Source organism: Pygoscelis adeliae, unplaced genomic scaffold (assembly GCF_000699105.1).
Source record: "Pygoscelis adeliae isolate BGI_AS28 unplaced genomic scaffold, ASM69910v1 Scaffold637, whole genome shotgun sequence".
In the NCBI taxonomy this organism is placed as follows: domain Eukaryota; kingdom Metazoa; phylum Chordata; class Aves; order Sphenisciformes; family Spheniscidae; genus Pygoscelis; species Pygoscelis adeliae.
The window spans coordinates 59,301-79,528 of record NW_008825168.1 but is presented as its reverse complement, the minus strand read 5'-3'; the positions used below and the strand labels follow the sequence as shown (position 1 = coordinate 79,528).

Here is a 20,228-nt window from a genome sequence, read left to right as displayed (position 1 = left end):
CCCACTACCAAAACCTTGCCACACAAACCCAATACACTGATCAACTTCATCTTGTAAGCTTTTTGTGCAGGAGGGAGGGGGAAGGCAAAACCATAGGCACTTATAAATCCTAAAAATTAAACGATGCATCACAGCTGAAAAACACTTCACTAGATCTTCACTTGAAGTAAGCGTAACAGGATCTGCCTTAAAGGTAATGTTAGTAATGAGCAGGTTTTGAGGAGGTATTACAATTAGTATATCCAACTGCTTTCTTTGCAAGCAACTTGCATAACATGCAGTCAGATGGCTGATGTCAAGGCAGTTCACTGTCTGCTCATTATATCTGTACATGCTTGAAAAGGCTCTTACTCCATTTAGTGCTTTCAAAATTGTTCCCCTTCTGGAAAAGGGCATATTGTTTAAAAGGTGTTCTGCTAGAAGCACATTTCCAGATCGTGTAAAATACTGTCTCTCTTGCTATTGTAATCCATTGCATTCTCTGAATGGAGACCTGCCACCATACTGGCATTTTCCAAGTCACGTGGTGGGGAAGGTTCTGCTAGCATCTGGGTAAAGCATAGTTCCCTGTGTGATGATGAGATCTAACCTCTCACCTTCAAAGGCTGATGACAGCTTGCTTGTTCTTCCAAACAGCATCAGTAGGGCCTTGCTGCACTCCTGGCAGTGGTATTGGGAGTTGACTGAGAATGGCGTGTAATGCTTAGGAACTGGCAATGCAGTCAGCCCTTATCCTTCCCAGCCTTCAAAGTAAAGCTCCCTTTGATCTAAAACTGCACTTCTGTTAAAATTTCATGCCTGTTTCTTGAAGCGTAAATGGAATATCAGTTTAATAGGATGTGCTGCTGTGGTTTTCTTGTTCTGTACAGAAAAGGTGTGGTTTGTTGCTAGATATTCTCCAGTATCTTACTCTGCTACTTTGGGTTGTGCAGTATGTTTTCTGCTTGCTAAATGGATGCTGTAGCAGCATCCAGCTTCTGGGTACCCAATTCTGAGATACCTTGTTTTGAGTCAGGCTGCTTTTAAAGTGTACTTAGTCCTCTGGAGACTTGCGATTGGTCTGAAACATGAGTTGTCTCCAGTGTTACTCTTGATCCTGTACTCAGAATTGCTGTGTCTTAGATACTTACCTGACTTAGATCTTGTCGCACTGCTCTTATCCTTTCTGACAAACTACAAGATTCGATACAGTTTTGTGCTCAGTATTTTATCTACCCTAAACTGCTCTGTCCGCCCCCACATTCTGAATCTTTGGCTCATCAAGTCACTCTAAATAGCAGCGGGAAAGAGCTCTAGGACAGAAATTGTTCTGTTTACCATCCTGTTTTGTTTTCAAAGAACTGTCATATTAACTAATCCACTTAAGACAGGAATAATACTTACAAACTTAATTTGACAAGCAGAGGAGTGAAGGCAGGCATCCTCTGGCTCTGAAAGCTGTAGGTGCTTGAATTAGAGCATGGAAAAGAGATGGGTGTCCTTGCCCAGGACTCAGCCCACCTTGCCTACCTCACTATTGAGAACATTTGTGTGGAAATCCACATCTTTTGTTTCCTCCAAGTATCTTTGCTTCTCCCCTACTGAGTCATAGTCCCATACGGATGTGTGACAGAGCGGGTTGCTATAGGAACTGCTGAGCTGACTTCAGGAGAGGAATGAGCTTTAAGAGGTGGGCAACTTGCAGACTTTTCCTTTATGGTTAATCTTACTGATCATGAATGAGAGAAGAGAAATGCTGGAATCTTAAATCTTGAGAGCAAGAGACCTTTATGCTGTTTTTTCCCCTCCCTTTCCCCCACAGGGTCTCTTCTTTGATGATTCATATGGCTTTTATCCTGGGCAAGTCCTCATCGGGCCTTCTAAAGTCTTCTCCAGTGTGCAGTGGCTCTCGGGTGTGAAGCCTGTTCTGAGCACAAAGAGCAAGTTCAGAGTGGTGGTGGAAGAGGTAAGAACTGACAAGCTGACACACAGCCACCTTCTGCACAGAATGGTCCCTGGCTGGCATTTTGGAACAGAGTCAGCTTGCCATGGTAACCTTCCAAGAGCAAATGCACTGTGGCTCTGTTCTCCTGAGGTGACAAATTCCTCACTGTGGACTGACAGGACTTTTGAGCATGGCTTGGCTTTTACTCCCAAGGGTCCCTGCTAGCACCCTGTAAGGTGATTGTGTGCCAATACACTTTAGAGGCCAGTACTGCTGATCATTAGGGTAGTAGAAGCACCTCTTCTATTAAAGCTTAATGTTGCATGCTATCGAAAAAGGGAGGAATGTTGCTGACTCTTTGCTAAAAGAGGGAGCAGCTCCAAGTCCATTAGCATGTCTCTTTGTGACCGCTGATTTGTACGTACTATACCTTCCGTCCCAAGCCAGGTGTCATCTTTCTTGAAGCTAAAAACTGTAGAAGCTCTCGGTGTTGCCAAGAGCCATGCTATGAGAGCACTGTAGTGGTCCTGGATGTGGTGAAACTGCAGTTGACCATCTTAAATGATAAAAGCAGGTTTGCTGCTTTCCTGTGCATTCAGATCCTAGACATTGGTCTAGGAAAGCTTTCGAAAAATTAAATTGCTTTCTCTCTCTTTACATTGTAGGTACAGGTGGTAGAACTAAAGGTTACTTGGATCACTAAAAGCTTCTGTCCTGGAGGTACTGACAGTGTGAGCCCTCCTCCCTCCATAATCAGCCAGGAGAACCTGTCCAGGTGAGATCAGTTGAAAACCCCTTTTCACTCCCAGCACCCAGGGCCTGCACAGACTATTGGTGACATGCCTACCAACTGATTAGACACAATGTTGCTGTTTCCAGTGTGGTTTTCTCATTGTTGTATGCCTGTATATTCCAGAGCTTCAAAAATGTGAGAGAATGGCTTCCAAATTAGTTTAGCAGACACTTAAAGTTACCAATACAGGGGCTAGCATCCCACCAATCCTCTCCAAGTACTCTCCACCTGACAAGTGCATAGAGAGGGAAGTGGTGTCTGGCAACAGCTCACTTCTTCCCTTGTCCTTCCACTTGTGTCTGGAGCAGGCTGCATCTTTTAACTGTGTGTGTGCAGTGGGCAGCTAAGGTGTCCTGCTCTGGATCCAGGCTGGTGCTGAGGGAGCATCTGGTGCCCTCTACAGGCTGCAGCTGCAAAAATGGGCTGGACAAAATTCAGAAAGAAAAGTCAGATGAGTAATAGCACAATGCAGCGTAGTTCCTGCCTGGAGCTCATAAGGAAGCTAGAGGAGAGGAGCTCTGGGATGACAGCAAAAAAACCAATGCCAACTTCAAATGTCTCTTGGCAGCTGTCTCTGGGAGGGGGAGCTAGAGGGAGAGGAGTGGCTGATGTCCTACCCAAACCCTTTATATCCCCACCCAGTCCCTGGTGACACTTCCCACTCCTCCTTTAGAACTGTGTGACTGGAAAAGATTTGGTGTTGGTTTCTGCCACCCCAGAGGAAGTGCTGCTGGCACGAGGTCATGCCAGCCTTGTGAAGGCCCTGGTCACTGCTGGGTTCTGTGATTGCTTTTGCACTTTGCTCATGGCTGCTGTCCTGTTCTACCAGGGTAAAGCGTCTAGGGTGCTTTGACCATGCCCAAAGGCAGCTTGGGGAAAGATGCCTCTATGTGTTCCCGGACAAAGTGGAACCTGCAAAAATCACCTGTGAATGCCCCGAGAGGAACTGTGTCCTGGGTGAAGGATCAGTTGCCAAAAAGGTGAGTTGCAGGGTCGAGGGAGGCATAGACTTCTCTAAGCATTTCTGGTCACTGTAGCTTTTAAAGCAGAAATCTTCCTGGTAGTCATGTGGTCTGAAATGTGACTCCTGAAGTGGTTGTTGTGAAGAGTAATGGCTTGTTGTTGCCAGCAGCGAAGTCACCTTGTACAGCAGTCTCGCTGCACTGGGTGAAACATGCAGCTAATGCCACGAGGGAACATGAACAGGACATTGAACATAGAGGTGTCACCTTGCAGGGGTCAAGCTGTGTCAGAGCTGGTGTGCTGTGACAGCTGGGACTGTTACACGTGTCATTTTCATTAGCATGACCTCAGGTTTCTTATGGAGCTGAACTGTTTGGTTAAATCCTTGCTACAGTGAGACAAGAAAGAAGTCTTTGCTTCCTAGGCCAAATGAGTCATGCTATGGTTTCTACATGCTGGCTGTAGAGCAGCGGTGTTCCTAGAATAACAGGATATCAGCAGTGTGGATGGTGATCTCCCTGCATAGCTGTGTCTGTTACATAGATTAACTTGTGCAGACTTTTGTGACTTCCCATAACAAAAAGTTTAGAACATGCTTAAAATAGCCTTACAGAGCAAAACTCACTTTCCTTGGACTAGTCCAATGCTGCTCGGGAACTGGCTGATATTTGCTTCTGAGTAGAGCAGTGGTGAGATGCTGGTTTGCAGAATATTCTGGTGCAGGTGAAATGTGCAGAGGCCCGTGGGGTGCTGTTTTCCTCTGTGTACAAAGCTAACCATTCCCCAGGTTGGCTGGCAGCTTGCTGAGTGTACAGGCATATTATCTGACCCAGGTCTGCTTTCTCTAGGTGAGGCGGCTGCTGAAGAAGCAGATAGTGAAGATCATGTCATGCTCTCCAGAGTCTCAGGGTACCAATGAAGCCCCTGACAAAGAGTCTGCTGCAGCTGCTGACCAAAAATCAGAAGAGCTTAAGCCTGGATCGAAGTGTGAGCTGGATGACTCTTCCAACAGTGCACCAAGTCCTGGGGAGAGGAAGGAGGAGCAGCCTGAAGAAACAGGGAAGGAGAAAGGGGGAGCAGCAGTGCGACAGCAGCAGCCTCCCTTTCTGCTGAAAGACGAAGGGTCGTCTGACTACCGGCTTCAGTCCATGGAGCAAGACGCTGATGATGAGGCAGCTGATGACACTGATGACACTAGCTCTGTCACCTCTTCTGCTAGCTCCACTGCCTCATCCCAGAGTGGCAGTGGCACTGGCCGTAAGAAGAGCATCCCTCTTTCCATCAAAAACTTGAAGCGGAAGCACAAGAAGAAGAAGACCAAGATTTCACGAGAGTTTAAGCCAGGAGACAGGTGAGTTGGATTTCCAAATGCAGGTACACTTGCCAAAATATCCCGTGTTGAAGTTCTCAGATGTAAACCACCTCCTCAGCTTGAGTGGAGGTTGATGGTGTGCCTCATGTTAGAACACCCCTTGGTAGTAACCAACAGTGATTATCTTGTGATGATTGTGCGGTGGCCTGGTTGAAATCAACTTGGTCTCAGTCCAGCTTCTGATGAAAGTGGGGCCACGTGATGTGACACCGATGCTATTCTATCTCAGCTATGCCTCAGGGCATCAACAGCGTATCTGTGCTGTGCTAGACTGTATGCAGAGAAAGAGGCAGGTGAATAAAGATCGTACAGCTTAAACATGACACTAATTGGTTACCTCATTGGCAGCTTCTGCAGAGAGGCTGAGGATAGACCATGCTAGCAGGAGCGGACAGCTTATCCTCAGAGAGCTGTCTCCAGATCAGCACGGAGGTCTGTGCTGGCAGGGGTTGGTACTGCAGTGGTCTCTGTTATTCTTACCCTGCTCTGGAGAGAGATCTGCAACTTTTGCCAGCAGTACACTCCTTACTGGGTTTTTAATGAACAAAATGCACTCCCTGAGAGCCTTGGAGGAATTTATTTCAGTAGCCTGGGGGAGGGAGCACTGCATGTATCTGCCCATTTCTAGATAAAACTGGATCTCAGCAGCTTTTACCTTTTACCTAATTTGAGAATGTTTAAACTGTTTTCAGGGGATGCGAAGACATCTGACAGCTGGCTAGCCTGCCTTGCTGGCTCCCCTGCCTTGCTGGCTCCCCTGGGCTACTTAGTTGTATACAGATCCTGCATCAGAAATGAACTAGTACAGATAATATGTGAGAATCTTCCCAGGAAAGTGACATCAGGATTCAAGGGATCCAGTAGTTTGAGAATGCTGTGAACTTCTTTCACATTTTGTTTGGGTATTTTAGCTTTGCCTCTATGCAAGGAGAGTTGTTCCTTTAGTCCTTGTGGGTTTTGGAGAAATTGGATTTTGAAGGTCACAAAAATGAGCAGAGCAGTATTCGAGTGAAAGAAGGAAAAAAAAAAAGGGAGTGCATGATAGAGTGCCTGGGAACTGATTCTCAGTTCACTTTTCACTTCTTACCCCCCTGCTGAGTGCCTCTACTTCACTAAAGGCTCTGCTAAGGAGAGCTTAGCTAGTAAACCTGGTAGCTTTTTGCACCATTCAGGCAGTGGGGAGAAATCCCTGTGACAACACCAGGAGATTCCTGTGCTGGATCTGGGCAGCTCTGCAGAGATCGGATGTTGGAACACTTTGCAGAGATGACCACGTGACAGAACAAGAAATACAGGTCTTTAAGCACAGAACGTGAAACCCCAGCTGATACTTTAAAGGGCATACGTGGCAGCTGGTCGCAGCTCAGTATGAGGGGTCTTCACTGTTTGAATATTCAGATGAAGCTGGTGACACCATCAGTAGGTGTGCTGCCAAGCTCTGCTGAGAAATGCAAAGTGGATGGGCTTGCTGCAGTTAGTCACCAGATCTGATGTGTTGGCTCATGGGCATCTCTGACTGCAGGGGGCCAACTCAGCATGTGGCTTTAGTGTCACTTAGGGACTTGCTGCAGCTCTCCAGGCAGCACATAGACCTCTGGTTATTTTTTAGTGAGGATATACAGAGATTTTTACTAATGCCAAGTCCTGATTTTTGTTTGTGAAGCAGCATAAACCATGCTGCAGACAGGACTGTATCATTTCCTTGGGTGGCCTGCCTTTCCACTCTCCCATCCTCAGCGGCACATGCCCCCGCTTCCCCCAAGGAACTATCTCTTGGCATGTCACCCACCACACTTGACCTGTTACAGATTTCCTTCTCTGATAATTTCTGCTGTTGAGTGCTGGCCCTGCTAGAAACTTCATATTATTTCTACTTAAATATTTCTCTGACATTCATAAAAACAGTGCTGGAGGAAAACAGTTGTATTTGTCTATTGTATCTTCTTTATGGTTTGACTTGAAACCAACATAAATGCAGCACTTGTGTTATGTCTGGAAGGCCTGGCCAGCAAAATAAAGACAAAACTTAAAATCAGCATGGGATTCAACTTGTTCTGTGCTGTAGGAGACATGAAAGTGGTGGAGGGCTCATTACAAGAGCCTGTCCAGCTAGACTGCAGCTCTTCCTCCTGCCCCCAAGCAACTTGTCTCTTCAAGCAACTCTGTCAAGCTCCACAGGGGAGTACCAGCATGTGGTACCATGTCTGGGTTTCATTTTAGAGCTGCAGAGACACACATGTATGTGTTCGAACAGCTGTGAAGGAAACTTGTCTCTTTTCAAGCAAAATCCTTTTGCTTTACCCACATTCAACGTGTTGCCTTTTTTTCTTTCTGGAGGGGGTCAGATGGATGCTGCTTTATCTTTTCTTTCCAGTCCCATGCTCCTAGCTTCAAAGACTCCTCAGAGCTGCCAGGCTAGAAGGTGCTTCAGTGGAAAAGGTCTTAAGTTTCGAAGTATTTGAAGCTCCTGTTGTGCCTCTGCCAGAGGCAGAAAGTGGGTGCTAGTAGATGTTAATTTGCTCCACTAGGAATAAAAGTGAGCTCAGCGTCACCTCCCTGGAAAGTAAGTCCTCCTGCAGTATAGACTTGCAGCAATGTAACATCTGCAGTGATTGAGAACCTGTCAAAACAGAGCCTGCTGTGTAGCTGCTTCCACTGGGACTAGATGGGGTTTCCTGACTGGCTTCCCAGCCTGCTGATATGTGTACCCTTGTGTTGCTGAGATCCATCTTGACTCCTTACATTGGCAGCATCGCGTTCTGGTTGTGCTCATGCACGTTCCCTCTGGTAACTCGTTGCCTTTCTGTGTTCCCAGGGTTGCTGTAGAAGTGGTGACCACGATGACTTCAGCTGACGTGATGTGGCAGGATGGCACCGTGGAGACAAACATTCGCTCCAATGAGCTGATTCCAGTCCACCATCTGGACAACAACGAGTTCTGCCCTGGGGATTTTGTGGTGGACAAAAGAGGTATTGGGTGTCAAAACAATGCTCTCCTCAGGGAACAAACATGCTCTTAATTGTGAAGTATTCTTCAATCTGGATCTCCTTATGTACAGTGTAGTCCTTTTTACGGTAGCTGTTAGTAGTACTCACTTGAGGTAGGCACAAGAGCCTAACAAAGGACAGACAGTGATTCAAGTGACTTAACATGAATGTCAGCAGAGAGCCATTATTTAAATACCAAGGTTGAACTATGACAACAGTCAAGATGTGAAAGGAATAACTGCCAAGGAACAAAGCTAGGATTCTCAGTATTCCTGTAGAGTAGAGGTGGCCCACCTTCTCCTCGAAAGTGCAAACAGCTCTGAGCTCTCTTGCAGAATAAGGGGAGAAATGAAAGACTCACACTGCTTTCTCTGTATGACTTAACCTATCGTGACCCTCCGTTTTTTCTTGGAGAGGGTTTTGGGATCCAGAGGCATCTTCTTGCATCCCTTTTCTTCACCAAACCAATTGGTGACACTAGTGAGGGTCACAATACAAGTTCAAGGAGACTTACAGATTTTGGATATGAAATGTTGATGGCACACCATCTGGCTCTCAGCTCCTATTTTGTTCTAGCAGGGATAGACCCTCAACAGTGGGGAGCACAAGATACTGTCAGATTGGGAAGAGGGAAAGCTAGCTTAGCAAAAAAAGATGCTGTTTTGCATGGCCATTTCTGATGACTGTTAGTCTGACTGGTCTTGTGGATTAGACATGGTTTGTGGAAACTGAAGTCATCTATCAGCTCTAGCTCTACCGTTCTAGTTTGGCCTCTGGGAATCTGTATTCCTCCGTCTGTCAGACATACTCTCCAAGCAGTCTGGGATGCCTGCAGTTCCTTGCATCCCCCTGCTAAGGATGCCAGGAGGTGGATCTTGTCAGCCAGATAAATCTAAAAGGTATCTGGATAACAGCCCAGGCCTAGAGCGGTGGTCCAGGCCCAGCTTTGGTGCTGTTGGATCCCCGATGCATGTATATGCACATGTATGCCTGCCTGCCTTCCACCTTTGTTGTCCAGTCCATTTTTCCAGAGCAGCAAAACTGTTGTGGGTAGCACATTTCTAGATGAAGAGCTTTGCAGCCAGGGCTGCTCTCAGGGAGCTCTTGGCCGGCCTGTCCAGAAACTGACAGTCTTGGTGCGGAGCTAATTTGGAGAGCAGAGCATTAAGGTGACCGTGTTTTCTGTTGGTGGTCTTTTCGACCACCTCGAAAGTGGTCCCAAAGTGAATGTGTTCACCCAGTTCAATGCAATATAATCTTACTTTATCATCAGTCCATGCCCCATTAAAATGCAACTCATTAGCTGGGTACAAATTTGACTGTGTGGGAAGAATTGTTTTTCCTCATGCCATTCACAAATGGAAGGTTTCAGCTGTGAGAGCTTGGGAGCTGACAGCCTCAGTTGCTGTGTGACATCCGTGCTCCTCCACTTAACTTGTCTATTTTCTTCCCTACCGTTGCGACCAAAAGCTCAGAGCTCCCAGGACCCCGGGTTATATGGAGTTGTGCAGTCTGGTGACCATATTGGCCGTACCTGCGTGGTGAAGTGGTTCAAGTTGAAATCCAGCGGAGATGATGTGGAGGTAAGTGCAGGAGCCAGTGCCTGTTGGAACCAGCTGAGAGAGAGCAGCCACAAAGCAGCCACAACCTTCACAGATAAACACAGATAAGCCTGGGAGTCAGCTCTGCAGTGGAGTTTGTCCATGAGGATGGGAACAGCAATGTGCTTTTGGGCCTGGGAGGCTTAGCTAGAGGTGGTGTTGCTTCATATTTGTAGATGCCTGTGAGGCAGCGAAGACCAAGCAGAGGGTTTACATCCCATAGTCAACATCAGGCTCTGGTATGGATGAAGATTTTTGCTGAAGTTGTCACAGACAGATGATTTCTTGAGTTCACTATAAGAATTTTCCTTCCCACGTCTTTGCTAGTTCATGGAAAGAGAATCCATCTATTGCATGTTGTCCTGCTTGCCTCTGCCAGGCGCTATTGCCTATAGTCAGCCTAATACCTTTTTCTCAGGGCTTGTAGAAACGCTGTATTTTGCAGAGTCTCGATAGACTACAATCTAGTTGGAGATGAGAGGGGGACTTGAACCACACAAATCTGGTGTACTGCTTTCTGCCTTAGGATGGGAGACCACATTGTCATAACTGAGCAGGGCCCTTTCTGTCCATAAGCAGAACATGTCTGGCCTGTGGTTGTGCTCCATTTTACCCATTTGTCATTACTGGTGGGCTCCTAGCTCTCTTCCTCCAGGAGAAATCAAAGGAAAGATGTTTCCCATTAATTGACAAGTTTTTTGTCAGACACTTCTCGTTGCCTTGGATCGTTTCAAAAGTAAACTCTAACCCTTTGGGCCCCAATGAACTGCTTTGAGAAATCTGGGTGTTCAGAAGGGAATAAAATGTTGTTCTTGCATGTCTCATGATCGTAGTGATGTGGAACCTGAAGTAAAGGTAAGGGTGAGCAGATGAGACAGCGTATCTGCTTCCTTTCATTGTTGTGCCTTGATTGATGTGCTACAGGATGAGGTGACAGGAAGGGACATTAGCAGCTCCTTGCAGGCTGTTGGAGCAACTGAAAATTGACAAAATATAACACAAAGTACTTCCAAGTGTTGAAGGTGTGCTCTGAAGGTCAGTGCAGCATCCTGGGGCTGACACGTTCACATTCTGTCCCGATACAGCTGATCGGGGAGGAGGAGGATGTGAGTGTGTATGATATTGCTGATCATCCAGACTTTCGCTTCCGCACTACTGACATTGTGATTCGCATTGGCAACTCGGACGGAGCCACAGCTAAGGAAGATGAGGTAGGTTCTGGGCACAGTTACGTGACTGCATTGTCACCAGGTATTAGTGGAGACACTTGAAAGAGTTAATAGGAGGGCCTTAGGCCCCACGCAGGCATCCTGAACTCCCTACCTTGCTAGTGTGTTTTATCAGTGTCCCCTGCTGCCATGAGTAACATATCAAATCTCTAAGTCTGGTGGAGATGTAACCTTGAAATCCTTTGACCTTGGTGACCGTCTGTATCAGAGCAAGAACAAAGTTGAGACAAGAATCGAACACATGCCTGAAGGTTTTTAATAAAACTCTTGCTTAGGATTTCAGAGTAACTTCTAATATGAGGATATTCTGTGGGCTCCTGAGCAAGAGTGAAGGTGGATTTGTCATGAAACCAGTTTCACTTGGCAACAGAAGACTGGGGTTCTGGTTTTCATCTGAGTTATTACGTACATGTTAATTTTATTGAGCTGATTGTTCTCCTGGGGAGGAAGAGGGAACAATTTATATTGTAGAGGATACACTCTTTGCTAGGAAACAGGCTTCCTTACTGTGCAGGGAAGACCTCCAACTTTTGAGACTGCTGCCCTAAAAAAGGGTTAAAAGATATAACATGGCTCTTATTTCGGTTCTAGTTTCAGCAGCATGAAACACATCCGAGCTTGCTCAGCTGACCTAAATAACCTTCTTCCTGTGCAAGATGCTACTTACTGTGCACACCCTGTGCCAACTGTGACTTGTCTGTTCACGCCTGCACTCTCTCTGCTGGGAGAAGCTGCTGTGAGCCCCTGATGCTGGGTGTCGGAGCACGGGGGCCGGCTGTTGGCACCCCACTAGAGGGCAGCCCGATTCAGGGGAAGGTCCTGTCCCCTTTGCTGGCACAACCCCGGCAGTGCTGCCTGCAGAAAGGCCGCAGCCCTGCAATGGCCCTGGTCCTGATCAGAAGTCAGGATCTGCTGCCAGACCAGCCCTCCTGGTCCTCTCCTCCTTGGGGGGGGTGGAATTTTCCCTATCTCTGTGGCAGTGTTGTGGGGTTTCTCATGGAAACCCTTCCTGTCCCCTTTGCTGGCACAACCCCGGCAGTGCTGCCTGCAGAAAGGCCACAGCCCTGCAATGGCCCTGGTCCTGATCAGAAGTCAGGATCTGCTGCCAGACCAGCCCTCCTGGTCCTCTCCTCCTTGGGGGGGGGTGGAATTTTCCCTATCTCTGTGGCAGTGTTGTGGGGTTTCTCATGGAAACCCTATCTGTAGGTTTCTTCTCCCCCTTGGCGTGGGACCCCAGGACTCCTGCCACTTCTGCAGCAGGCTGCAATCATTGCTTTGGGTGGGTCTCCAACCTGGGGAATATCTTTTTCTGAAAACCTTCCTGGCTCTGCACTGAAATGCCTGGGAAAGAAAAGGGACTGACAAACTGTTCTTGTTTCCACAGCCTTCGGTTGGACAGGTGGCTCGTGTGGATGTCAGCAGTAAAGTGGAAGTGGTGTGGGCTGATAACTCCAAGACTATCATTCTGCCTCAGGTGAGGTCCTGTTCCAGTTCGCGGTATCCCTGTAATTCTTAGCTGAGTGACAAATCTTGGTTTTAAATCCTGGGTGCAGAGAGATTCACTGGGTAAGGGAATCTTGCTCTATTTATTGCTGTGTTCCCATATGATAGGGTGGCTTCCCAATTCTGTTAGCACAAGAAAATCCTTCCTTTGTCAGGAGGACTGGGCAACTAATTGGTCATCACTGCTCTTGAATATAGAGAATAGGAAAGTATGGGCAGACTATTGCTCCCTTCACACGCTGCATTGCACGTTCACAGCTCTGACCACAGCCCTGCTCCTGGCCTCCAGCACCTGCTGCTTTGCAGAGGGGCTTGCAGAGCTCAGGGATTATCAGTTCTGACTTGAGCCCAGGCTCACTGCGTTGCCCAACTAAGGCACTGCTGAAAGATGATTGCTTGTTCTGTCTTGCTTGTGAAATGGCACCATAGTGTTTTCTTTGGCTAAAGAAGCTCCTCCAGAAGCTGGGGGCTAGAGCCACAAGTTGTGACCTTAGCTAACCTAGGGATCAGACCCAAGTCTCTTCCCAGGGTGGGGAGGGAAAGGAGTTGAGTGCAAACTTAAAAATACAGATATAGCCACACTAATCCACTTAACTCCGTTGATTTGCCTTCTGCATTGTTCTAAGGTTTTTGTTGTACTGTCTTGTAATCTTATTCACTATTCCATGTACAGTTTCATCCCATGTCTCTTCTTGTTGCCTCAAATTAAGGCAGACAGCCTAAAGATAAGAGATGATCTGCTTCTGTAGGGTCCCATCTCCATCACTGTGGCAGAGAACACCACTGCCTCCGCCGCAGAGATGCATTTGCAAGTAGAAAGCACTCGATCAAGATTTCTTTTTAAACCAAGCAGCTCTGCATTAATTACAGTAGAATAGTCAATGCCTGCACTATGGCAGTGGACTAGAGCATTACAAAGCAGGCTGCTGTCTCCCTTCCCCCTGTTGTCACATGTGCTTGGATCACAGGCACAATCGGAGGTCTGATGTGTGCTCCACAAAGGGCTGTTCTCACACTGCGGTGGTGGGGCTCTGCAGCAGCTCCTGCTGTGTCACGCCAGTCCCTTCGATTCTGCTCGTCTGCGTAATTATGGGAGTTGGGGAAATGTCAGGAGCGTGAATTATCAGTTGGTAAAACTGTGATTTATCAATGCCTGTCCATGTGCCCAGAGACGAGCTGTCTGGGTGCTTTTTCTCAGCTCTAAAAATAAAGATGGTATAACTGGCTAATTAACTTTCTGACTCAGATTTGGATTAGCTTTGAGGGCAGTGAGTTTTGATGGCTTTTCCTGCCTGCAGTCACTTGTGTTGAACCCAACTAACCCCTGCTGGCTGCCTGTCTCTGGGTGGCACAGGACTAGCTGAACAGTGCTGGTTCAGTTCAAGGCTTTGACAAGATGACTGAGTGTCCACGTGCTTTAGCCTCTGGGGTCATATCTTGCAAGATTAAGAGGATTCTTGGGCCACCATTCAAGTGTCAGAAGCCTGTGGATAAAATGCTCCATCTTGAAACTCCTAACACAGCCTCACAAAGTTGTTCTTGCTCCCTTGCTTCTATGTTGGAGCTCATAGCTGGAGTATGCCTGTAAGCCTCTGCAGGGAAACCTTGTGAGAGACGTAGCATGTGCAAAAGCATGATTATAACAGGTGAGGCTAGACGGAGTGTGGATGGGTTCAGCTTCCAGTAGTGAAGGGGAAGAGAACGTTTTGCATAAGAGCTTATTCAGCAACTTGGATTAGGCTTCATTGTCCCAGCTGAATTTTAAGCAGTAGTGACATACAACAGCTAAAGCAGCGTTGTGTGCCACAGAAGAAAGCTGGTGTGGGAATGTTTTCCTGGTTCCAGCATTGTCTCTGTGGAAGGCACAGAGTGTGGAGGCAGCCAAACTAGGGCTCTGTGCCAACACAGTTGCTGGTGCAGAAGCAGGACCAGAAATACTAACTCCACACACGATACCCAATACCTCCTGAACTAGCTCTGCGTTCAGAAACCCTGCGGCATCCAGCTAGCTGTTTGGTCCCTGCGTGCTCTCCTTGGCTGGATCCCAGCCGCTGGGATGGCTGCAGCCCACCTAGAACTTGCCCTAGTTTTCCCTCAACGCCCTAGTTTGAAAGGTGGAGGATGGGGCTATGCTGATTCATAATCTGTGCTGGTCATTGATGAGCATGTTATTTGGATCAAACACAGTCCACCCTGTATAGATTGAAAGGGTTGAAACAGCCCAACTAATCCTAGATGGAAGCTCCTTTTTCATGGGGAGAACTGACTTGCATTTAAAAACAACTAAAACTCTGTGCTTCAGCCTAAGTCTCTTGTAACTCTGCTCTCCTTTAGCACTTATACAATATTGAATCAGAAATTGAGGAGTCAGACTACGATTCTGTTGACGGCAGCACCAGTGGGGCATCCTCTGAGTGGGAGGATGAAAGCGACAGCTGGGAGACAGACAATGGCCTCATGGAAGACGACCACCCAAAAATTGAGGAGTTAGAGCCTGAGGAGCCGGCAGCAGAGGAGGTGAAAAAAGTAGAGGAACAAGTCCAGGGAGCTGTGGCTATGGCAGTTGCAGACCTTGCTGCAGAGAAAGCTGGCAAGGACGGAGCCCCAAAGAGCTTCCGGGAACTAAAGGAGGCCATCAAGATCTTGGAAAGCCTGAAAAACATGACTGTGGAGCAGCTGCTGACTGGCTCTCCCACCTCCCCAACTGTGGAGCTGGAAAAACCCACTCGGGAGAAGAAGTTCTTGGACGATATTAAAAAGCTGCAGGAAAATCTAAAGAAGACCTTGGATAATGTGGCTATTGCAGAGGAGGAAAAGATGGAAGCCATGGTGGAGACGGAGAAGAAAGAAGAAAAAGCAGAGGCACAGACACCAGTGAGGTCGGAGTGGCCCAGTGAGACACCAGTGCTCTGCCAGCAGAGTGGAGGCAAGCCTGGAGTCACCTTCACCAGTGCCAAGGGAGAAGTCTTTTCTGTGTTGGAGTATGCTCCAGGTGAGTGTGTCAGGTCAGGCCAGCGTGGGATACTCTGTCCTTCGTTGCTGTCCTGCAGTGTTTCTTTCTCCAAAACCTTTGCTTCTAGGCCTTCTGGATTGGGTATCCTCTCTTCTTCCTAGTCCTTTTCACAGCTCATTAACTGGGGAGGAGAAATTTAGACAACTTCTGTAGCACAGTCTGTTCTGGGACTTAAACCTGGCTTTTAGATGACATCTCTAGGCACTACTGTAATTTCTCAAGCCACAGAAGTGGGCTTCCCCTTTGTCCACGTTGGTAACTAACTTTGGAGGCTGTGGCAATCAGTCGCTTTCCGTTGCAGATATTTTCTTGAAAGCTTCAGGGTTTGTTCAGGCTTTTTTGCAGGGATGGATTGGTTGAGAAGCAGAGCAGGAACAGCTGGTGTTCTTGTGCTGGGTGTCCTTGGTGGGTGAGTGTCCTTGTTCGCTTGCGCCAATGTTAGTCAGCCAAAAATAAAAAAGAGCATCTGGTTGTGTGGAACACTGGTGACAGCGGAGCCCAAGGTGCTCGGCGAGCCAGGCAGCCGGGCCAGACGTGAGAAGGAGTTAGCCAAACTGTTCTGAACCTGCAGGTGTGTATAAATAAAGATGGGGAGCTGTGCTCAGGTTTTGCAGAGAAAGGGTCATCACTTTGCGCAATGCACCATTGTCCCAGCTGTGGGACAGGGCTCCTTGTGGGGGACAGCGACAATGTTGCGTGGGACCATGAGAACGGGAGATGCAGGTTGTGGCTGCTGTACAGTGTGGGAAAAATCAAATAATCTCTAGGCTGCCTCCTGGCTCAGCACCAAAGCGAGTCAACTCTTCTCTTCCAAATTATAGGTTTAACACATGGATAGATTTGCCTTCACAAGGAACCTGCAGCAGTTTCCAAAGGCAGACTTTAATCCCATTCTCCTCCTTGCCCCACAGATACCCATGCCTTCAAGAAAATGGAGTTCCAACCCCCAGAGGCAAAGAAGTTCTTTAGCACCGTGCGGAAAGAGATGGCTCTCCTGGCCACCTCCCTGCCTGATGGCATCATGGTTAAAACTTTTGAGGATCGAATGGCAAGTGTCTGCTCTCAAATGCTTGTGTGTTAGTGCTGGGCTCAGCATCCGGATTGCTTTCTTTGGAATTCCCTGCTTAGCCTTAATCCTCTGCATTAGAGCTGCAGGAATGTGTGCAGCATGTGAAATATGGCTGTAATTACCGTAAGCGGCTGCTTTTGCATTCCCCAAGTCAGGGTGACAGACAGAGGGGGGAGCTTCTCATTGCAGGAAGCCTGTTTTGGGTGCTTTGCCCGCTGGGCTGCCTGTCCCACTGAGCAGGAAAGGCAGGTGGGCAGGCAGCAAGGGGCTGATGTTAACCAGTGAGCGGCTTGGGGATTGCTGGCCGTCCTCTCAAGCCCCGCTTCAGATCTGAAGGTTTGGTCTGCCGTCAGGCCATAGTAGAAGTGCAGCTTCTAGGGGGAAGGTGCCCCGAGATGTGTTGCTTGAGCTGACTCTTGCAAGGGCTGAGTTCATCACAGCCCCTCTCTCCCTCTATGTAAATACAACCCTGCCGAGGTAGGAGGACTTGTCACAGTGCCTGGCTTATCTCTTCTCTCCACAGGATCTCTTCTCAGCACTTATAAAAGGGCCCACGCGCACGCCCTATGAAGATGGCCTCTTTCTCTTTGATATCCAGCTCCCCAACATCTCCCCCGCTGTCCCGCCTCTCTTCCGCTACCTCTCCCAGTGCAGTGGGAGACTGAATCCCAACCTGTACGACAACGGCAAAGTGTGTGTCAGCCTCCTGGGGACGTGGATAGGCAAGGTAATGCTTTCATCTGCTCGTCTGTGGGGAGCAGTGGTTGTGCCAGGCTGCTTTTGGAACAAGCCACTTCCTACTAGGCCAAGAGCCCTGGGTGGCTTCTGGTCTCAGGTGGTGCTTCAGCTGGGGATAGCTCTGGCTTTGGGCTCTGTTTTAGATGTCTGGAGCAGGTAGCTGGTGTAGTTTGGCTTCTTCTGGGACTGTATTTGGCTCTTGCCTGTCCTTCCTTGATGAGAACCCTGTGGTCAGACCAGCCGGGCTGTGGCACAGTTGGACAGAGCAGAGATGCCAACACCAGCATGGGGTGTTCTCCCGTGGTTTGAGTCCCTGTCTCCCACACTGCAGACAAATCATGTAGCATGGCACAAAGTCCAGCTGGAGACTTGGAATAAACAGAGCCAGGGAAATGCTGTGTTTTGGGCAGGTAGATCAACAGGGCAGCTGGGGAGGGGTTGGAACTGGTGTCTGGTGCGTAGGGTTACAGCGTTTCAGGCAGAACTGGCCTGATGGGGTGCAGTGTTGGCAAAAAGTAACGGATAGACGGGTTGGTACAATGGGACACCAGCACATCACGTGCTTGTTGAGTCAGTCCCTTGTTCCTGCTGCGAGCCACAGGACCTTAACGATAGGGGTGCAGAGAAACTGGGGCCCTCACTTCATCCAACAATTATCACAGAGCAAACTGATGGTGCTTTCAGCCCTTTAACATGCTTGTATGTGCATTTCAGGGGACGGAAAGGTGGACCAGTAAATCCAGCCTCCTTCAAGTACTCATCTCCATCCAAGGTAAATGCTTCTGCAGAGCCTGTGAGACAGGAAAAGGCGGAGGGAGGAGGGGATGCAGGCTTATGGGGGGCACGCAACTGGGATCTGCCACCCCAGTTGGGTTAGTGCTGCCTTTTGCTCTCACCTTGCTGGACAAAGCAGTGTCCTTATCTCTCCAGCAGTCAAAGCAGGTGCAAGCTTTTCTCATGCCCTGATTTTTTGGCTGCATCCCAGGTCTCTGACACAATCCCTTCTCACTGTGGCAGCTAAGCACAGAGCTGTCTTGCTTGTTATTCTGAGCTGACAAAGGTGAACGGCTGTGTCCTCAGCCAGTTACCGAAGTTAGTTGAAGTTGCTAAACTGAGCTTCATTTGCAGGACTGTTTTTTATCCCCACTGAGTCACCCGCCCATCCTACATTGGGCATGTTTTTCCACATGATGATGGTGTTTATGCTCCTTCTGAAGCAGAGAATAATCAGGGGTGTGTCTAGACCAGCCCCAGGGCTTCCTGCCATAGGGCTTTGCCATATCTAGTCTGAGAGCAGACAGACTAAATCAAATCTCTTCCTCAAGGCCAACTTTCTGTGCAGGGAGCCCGGGCATGTGACTTGAGAAACCTTTGACACAGAGCAAGTGCTCCTGCCTCGAGTCAGTAGGTGACTCCTGCTCCTCTGAAGTCTCGCAGTCCACCTGTATCCTCCTGGGGGGGAACGACACCACAAGAAAAGCTTTTCTTTTTTACAAAGCTGAGGATCCAAATTTAGAAAATGGAATACTAAATGTTTTACTGGAGCAACTTGGTGCTAGTGGAAAAACCTCTACCCCTCCTGCTGCCTGGGCTTTGAGAGACTCATGAGCTCACCTCCACCAGCGCTAATGCAGTTTGTGGCAGGCTGCCAGCAGCCTGGCAGTATTGGTGCCGTTGCTACATACGTGTAATTACGTTAGACCAGAAGCAAGCAGGAGAAAGCTTGGTATGGGTGACTTGTCACGGTATTCACTGTCTCAAAACTGCACCGTCTGATGGGACTATGCTGGGTAGGATAGGAGCTGGCTAGCTCAAAGCCTGTTACTGAAAATTGACCTTTGTTCTGATTAAGAGGAGGAGAAAAAAAAAACTTTAAGGAAAAAAAAAAGCTTTGGGTGTGTCTGTGGGTTTTTTGCTAGGAGGGGAGGGAAGGGAAAGGAGCTGTGAAACCTTTCCCCTTTTGACCTGCTCTGCTGTTGGGTGCCCTCTGCATCACACTGGTAGAAGACTATTCTTGGCAGCCAAGGATCTCGCATGCCACTCTCGGTATCGTGCAAGATCCCCACTGCCCTAGCAGAGGGCCACAGACCCATTCACACGAGTGCTCCCCTTGCAATACCAGTCCAGTGCATCTTGCAGGTTCTTGGTTGTCCAGCTTGGCCTCTGCTACCTGCTTGGAAGTCAAAGCACAGCTTCCCTGCAGTGCGTTCTCCTGCGGTCCCTTCCCTGCGCTGCCTGCTGCCAGCCTCGGGCTGCCTGCATCGATGTGGCTGCAGGGGACGCTGGTGTGATGCCTCAGCGAGGCGGTGCTGTGACCCTCGAACCTCAACCACCTAGGCAGAAATCAGTGCCCAGCAGTGTCTGCCTCAGGTGGCAATTCACGATAAAGTTCTTCCCTTAATCCCTTGGTCTCCCCTTCTCTTGGCAGGTCTCATCCTAGTGAATGAGCCCTACTACAACGAGGCGGGCTTTGACAGCGACCGGGGCCTCCAGGAGGGCTATGAGAACAGTCGCTGCTACAATGAGATGACCCTGATCCGGGTGGTGCAGTCCATGATGCAGCTGCTGCGCAGGCCGGTGGAAGTCTTTGAGCACGAAATCCGCGAGCATTTTCGCTGCAACGGCTGGCGCCTGGTGTCCCGCATCGAGTCCTGGCTGGAGACGAACGAGCTGGTGGAGCGGAGCCATGAACAGGCCAATGGGGCGGATTCTGCCTCCCTCCACTCTGCCTGCGGCACCCTGGCCGAGAGCCCAGGAGACAATGCGGGATCGCTGGGGGAGTACGGCAGCAGCTTGGAGCAGGGGGCGGCCGCTGAACTTTCCGACTCGGCGCTCGACGGGAAGGAGGAGCTGGACGAGTCGGAGTTCACAACCTCGACGCCCAATGCTGGTGATCTCCAACAGTACTCAGACTCGGAGAGCACAGGCCAAGCCAGGGGGGTAGACCTGGCCAGAGACCGAACGGACGAGGGGAAGGCTGCCCAGGACTCTGCCTTGCAGCCTAGTGTGAAACCAAAGAAAAGGAGAAAGAGCTA

At 48.8% G+C, this 20,228-nt stretch overlaps 1 protein-coding gene across 1 annotated transcript in view; it reads left to right on the top strand.

Moving 5' to 3' along the window:
* Positions 1-20,228, top strand: part of UBE2O (ubiquitin-conjugating enzyme E2O) — a 33,930-nt gene that overhangs the window by 10,163 nt on the left and 3,539 nt on the right. The window contains exons 5-17 of the mRNA XM_009328901.1: positions 1,802-1,945; positions 2,590-2,699; positions 3,547-3,697; positions 4,529-5,031; positions 7,868-8,022; positions 9,511-9,623; positions 10,727-10,852; positions 12,255-12,344; positions 14,708-15,365; positions 16,298-16,434; positions 16,979-17,182; positions 17,908-17,965; positions 19,622-20,228. The exon at positions 19,622-20,228 is cut by the window's right edge and continues 3,539 nt beyond it. Of these exons, the coding sequence (XP_009327176.1) occupies positions 1,802-1,945; positions 2,590-2,699; positions 3,547-3,697; positions 4,529-5,031; positions 7,868-8,022; positions 9,511-9,623; positions 10,727-10,852; positions 12,255-12,344; positions 14,708-15,365; positions 16,298-16,434; positions 16,979-17,182; positions 17,908-17,965; positions 19,622-20,228 (3,056 nt within the window). The remainder of the gene's footprint in view (positions 1-1,801; positions 1,946-2,589; positions 2,700-3,546; positions 3,698-4,528; positions 5,032-7,867; positions 8,023-9,510; positions 9,624-10,726; positions 10,853-12,254; positions 12,345-14,707; positions 15,366-16,297; positions 16,435-16,978; positions 17,183-17,907; positions 17,966-19,621) is intronic.